The following is a 5343-nucleotide window of genomic DNA, read 5'->3' on the forward strand; positions in this document are numbered from 1 at the left end:
CCCCAAAACCCACGCTGCCCAGGATGACCCCTTGGATGTACCACACTCAAAGTGAAACAGCAGTGAGGGATTGTCTGTGTTAGTCCTGTCCTGCCCTCCACTACTCTCCAGTGGTCTGGGACATGGTGTTGAAAGCAGGTCCCAAGACCAGCCAAAGCCTCCCCGCTCTCACCTAGCAGGTCCCCTGAGAAGTTGACAGGTAACACGATGCCCACGGAGAGCACACCCACAGCCACCAGCAGCCCGATGATGTGCCTCTGGAAGGACAGGTAGTGCACTGCATCACCCCCACACTTGTCCCGGATCTCATCATCCCTGCCAGGGAGAGAAACACCCTCAATCTTCCACATTTCCTCAAGTGCTGAGTGGAGAAAGGCACAGGTGCATGGCTGCCCTTCTGGTGAGCCCACACAGCACCCCTGCTTCTGCCATACACACCTGCGACCAGGCCCTGGGGTAGGGAGCCCAGCACTCAGCCTTGAACCAGCCTGGGAACAAACCTGCCTGTTCAATGGTTACTGCAGCCCCACTGCCCATGCCCCAGCCTCCAGCCTCCTAGGACAGGCAGCTGGACACATGCAAACCCCAGCTCACATCCTTCTGGTGGGCCTTGCCTTCCCTGCTGAGATACTATCTCACAGTGCTCTGAAGACAAGAAGTGCTTGAGAGACTGCCTGAGCATCATCAAGCTGCGGGTGTACCCCTGCATTCCCCAGCCCCACTTTGCTTGGACAGCAGTGCCCCTAGCAGGAGTCCTGGGGAGAGGAGCATCTCTGCAGGGCAACAGGCAGCATCCCCGAGATGGGACTGTGGCAGGGGAGACCTGGGCTTGTTGCTCCTCTCTGTCATGGACCCACTATGTGAACTTAGTTTTGGCTTCAGGACTCCTTATCTAGTCCCATCTTTGCTTGTCCTCTCCAGAGGACACTCTGCTTGTGTTCTTCAGAGAGGGGGCTGCAGCAAGTGCAGTGACTTCACACAGCTGTACTGTGCTGGGCATCCCAAGGCCCTACCATGCCTTTCCTTCTTCCCCATGTGGGTCCCCTGTGCAGGTCCTGGGGCACTTACTTTATCCTGAAGATGGCTGTCAGCCAGGAGCAGAAACCCTGTGCAGAAAGAACACAGGAGGGTCCCACATCATTCTGTGTTCCCTTATTCCCGCTCCCTCTTTCAAAGGCTCAAGGACCACAATGGTGTCCTTCCACCTCTAGACACTTGGCTTAGGAGGAGGACAGACCATGAGCACCCAGATGTGCAGAGCCATGGATAGGCCAAGGTGAAGATGACAGTGCTACTCCATGGGGCATAACAGGCTGGATTCTGCCATGTGGCTGTCCAACCTCCCAGGCAACCCATGGCCTCTGGGGGCACCTAGAAAATGCACTACTTCAGCCATCATTCTGAACAAGAGGAGCTCTGCAGGGACTGGAAAGACTGGGCCAAGCCAGTGCTCCTCAAAGGACACCTGGGGGAGGAATATTTCCTGGGGGCTTCACCACCCATCTATCACACCCTGTTATCCTACTGCAGTCTGCCCCCCCTTTAGAAAGGAAAACAATAGTAGAGATAGACAGCAGTGTGAGGAGCAGCTGGCAAGTACTGTTTGCCTTGCTGAGACAATAGGTTGCACAGATGTCCATTAAAGCCACATGGATGTACAGCTTACTTATTTAAGCACATGCCTAGAAGCCACATAGCTATGTCACCTTGAGGTCTACACCACACTCATAAACAAAAGGTGTGGGACTTAAAGCCTGGGGATAGGCAAACCACGTTTCTTCTGAAGAGCCCTTCTGACTCTTGCTGCTACTCACATTGTCCCTCTGGTCGAAGTCCACAGAGCTGGAGACGGAGGTGAGGCGCTCGTAGCGGTCATGGTTGTCAGAATGCAGGGCGGAGGCTACGCTAAAATGACAAGCGGGAGGCGAGGGAGAAAGTTAGGAGATGCAAGGAGGCAGCCTGGCCAAGAACCAAGAGCACCCAGAAGATTGACCCAGAGGTTAATTCAGGTCAGTTTGCTCCGGTTGAGATGGAGAGAGATGAGATCAGAGGTAGCAGTAAGCAGAGACCCCTCCTCAGGCAGCACCCTGAGCCTGGTAGACCCGTAGGCTTGGCCGCGGATGCTACTCACTCAGCACCTCCTGAAAGGCACCTAAGTTATGCAGCAGCCCTTGTGAGGAGGGGCTGGCAGCACCTGCCACGAAGGAGAGACAATGTCTGTTAAATGCAGAGTTTAATCAGAGGAGAGGAGGTAGGAACCAGAGGGAGCTGCAGCCCCTCCGGCTCTGGCGTGGCCACGAGGCGGCAGCCCTGGCGCTCCGGACAGGTGCTGGCAGAGGCTCCATGCTCACCCTGGGGAAGAGGAAGGTTGGGAGTCTGGTGAGCTCTACCCTGCTACACCAGCTCTCCACACCTTCAGTGCAGGGAAACCCAGAAGGAAGAGGAACACAGCTGAGCCCCAGCCCCAGGCTGCTGCCTGCAGCTCAACCTGTTCCACCAGCCTCAGCAGAGCCTCCTGCCTGGAAATCCCTCCAGCATGAGCAGGGCAGACAGCTAGAAGTGAAAAGACAGGAAAGCAAGAGAGGTGAATATACCAGACTGCTTTATTCCAGGCACAGGCAGGGTCTTGGATGAAGAACCCACAGCAGAAGCATCCAAGGTAGACGAAAGCCCCCACTATGAATGGAAGCAGAGGGCAGCTGGCAAAGGAGACAGGAAAATGATCAGGAGACCTAAATTAAATAGCACTTGCAAGATGACAACAGCAGGTTGGGACCTTGGAGGTGCAACAAGAGATATGGCTGATCCAAAGGCTAGAAGCAAAGGATAAAACCAGATGAAAACATGGTCTCCCTGTAACCAGTACAGGCTGAAGGAAGATCAGATGGACAAGAACCCAAAGAAGCAGCCAAAAGACAAGTACTAAAGACAAGGTGGCTGACAACATGGGAATGAGAACAAGCAAAAGACCATCACAACCCTGATGAAGGAAAGAGGATGGAACACATAGCCTCTGTCAGAGCAGAGCAGCACCTGCTGAGTCCCTAGCTGGAAGTAATGGAGAAAGGAGATTAGCTGAAGGTCATGGGACTACAGCAGTGCAGACTCAACAGGGGTGTGCAGCCTTGCAACTGTGCAGCCCAATACCCTGCTCTGCTGGAGAAACAGCCTGAGCTTCAACCAAGCTCTTGGCCCTTCAGTCCTTTAAAATTCCAGAGGGCTTGCAGCTGGGTCCAGGGAGTGAGGGCAAGTTTCTGCTGTCTGCAGCTCTGAGGAGAGCTCAGCATGATGGTATGATGTGCTTTTTGGCTCCTCAGTACTGGAAAAGCAGAGGGCAGAGCAGAAGCAGCACTGGAGGGAAGAACCGAGAAGAGCGCCATGTTATGAGATGATCAAGCTAACTCAGCTCCATTTGTAGGGATGCAAAGACAATAATGAGGATGACCTGCACTGCTGAGAAGACAGAAGAGGCCAAACCTTGCCAAAGATGAGAAGCTGAAGAGGGAGCTCCAATGGCACCTGCACCTAGCTGGAGGCTTTTTCAAGCAAAGCACTAACAAAGCAAGTGGATGGCAGCAAGGCTGCTCTAAGCCATGAGAAGATTAAAGGTAGGACCCTACCTCCTGCCCCAGGCTTGGTGCTGGCCCCATCAGGGAAGAAGGACAGGGTCCAAGGTATGGCTAACTGCAGGCCAAGTTAAGTCAAGGCAAGGTGCAGTGGCCCAAGGCATGCACCACTGCAGGCCAAGGGAATCACAGGCTCTGGAATGGGAGGCCAGGCATGCCATGGAAAGGGCTTGCAGGGGTGTGAGGCAGGAGGTGGCAAGCCCCACAGGGCTCTGTGATCACCGCCCTTACACAGAGGTGTGGATAGGTTGCCATGACTTCCTGGTGTACAACTGAGTCATCAGTTAAGAGTGCTGATGGCTACCACAAGCCCTGGCAAGGGGCGGGACAAGGGCACTTGCAGGTTCTCAGGCAAAGGGACACAACAGAGAGGAGCGCTGTTGCACATTCAAGGGCTGGGAGCGCTAGGTGGCATACATGTGTCCCTAACTCATCACTGAGCCCCCACACAGAGCACAACTGGGATGGGAAAGCGCCACGAGCTTTGGAGGAGCACAGCCAGGATGAGGTTTCCTCGCAGAGCTCCACAGGCTTTTGGAAGTTTCTGGCTACCAACACTGTCCCAATTCAAGCAGTAGGTTTGTTGGGGGGTAGGGAAGGAGCAAGAGCTTCAGCAAGTTCAGATGAAGAATAGGAGCAGGAAGAAGTGGTCTCCTGGAAAGAGTCAAGCACTCATAACTGAGGTGCTCCCCTCCAAAGCTTCATAGCATGATGGTTCTGCTACCTCTGCCTTACTCCTCCCACAAGGTGTTAGCGGGGAAAAGTTGCCACACACACCCGAAACAGAGACAACCACTAGTGAAGCACTCAAGCATGACCAAGGGGTGCCCTCTATGCCATGTACCACAGGTACCACGATTTCTATTTTTATAACTCAAACTGGCCTGCTCCTTTGGGGGCAAGGAGCAGCTACAAAAATAGCAGCATCCCTGTACCCTCTCAAGGCAGTGGCAGGCCCCTGCTTTGCAAGTGGTGGGAGTATGAGAAGTGAGGCTGCAGCTTGCTGCCTTGGCCTGACATGTGTCAGCCTGGCTGGAGTGACCTCGCAGGCTCTGCACCACCAGCTGACTGTCTGCTCTGTGGTGTGTACCACCCAGCCAGTTGGCAAGGCACAGGGGATGCTCTCAGCCATAAATGCAGCAAGAAAAAGGCAAGAGAAGGGAGAGAGGGTCCATGGCAAGGTTTAATGGGCAATTCCAGGCTATGATACTGGAGGATGCTCTCAGCAGTGCTGAGGCAAGAAGTTTGCTTCTGCAGGGGGAGAGAGAAAGGACAAAGGTGCTGCCTTGCTAGGTGTGCTGCCAGCTGGGGTTACATGACAAGGGACAAGGGCCAACACTTGCCTTGGTCCCAGCAGCCTCAGGGGGTAAAGAAAAAAGCTGTAAGTGTTGCAACTGCCAGCCAGATCCTCCCTGTGCATCCATCTGCCCTTGCAGCCAGTGCAGGAGCAGCCCTCATGGCACCCTGGCACAAAAAGAACCAGGCAAAGGAGGTGACCAAGCATGCTGTGGGTTCAATCAGGTTTATTTTCTCCATCATAAGGCAGGATAGCTGGAGGTGGTAAACCAGGATATGTGATGTGGCAACCTCCATTCTGGCAGGGACGGGGAGCTTCTTTGCACTGGTGCCCTCGTGGAGTGTTTAAACACTACTAGGGGAAAATTAGGGTGCATCCTGCTGTGGTAGTGGCTGACACAAAGGGCATGGAGACGGAAGA

General features: G+C 54.2%; 1 protein-coding gene across 1 annotated transcript in view; it reads right to left on the minus strand.

The window, feature by feature from the left end:
• The window catches only part of TMEM63B (transmembrane protein 63B), a 16934-nt gene that overhangs the window by 8676 nt on the left and 2915 nt on the right, over nt 1–5343 (minus strand). Inside the window, exons 4-6 of the mRNA XM_010017739.1 lie at nt 1815–1905; nt 1069–1106; nt 173–315 (exon numbers count right to left, since the gene is read on the minus strand). Coding sequence (XP_010016041.1) covers nt 173–315; nt 1069–1106; nt 1815–1905 — 272 coding nt within the window. The remainder of the gene's footprint in view (nt 1–172; nt 316–1068; nt 1107–1814; nt 1906–5343) is intronic.

This window comes from Nestor notabilis, unplaced genomic scaffold (assembly GCF_000696875.1).
Source record: "Nestor notabilis isolate BGI_N333 unplaced genomic scaffold, ASM69687v1 scaffold13877, whole genome shotgun sequence".
NCBI classification, from domain to species: Eukaryota; Metazoa; Chordata; class Aves; order Psittaciformes; family Psittacidae; genus Nestor; species Nestor notabilis.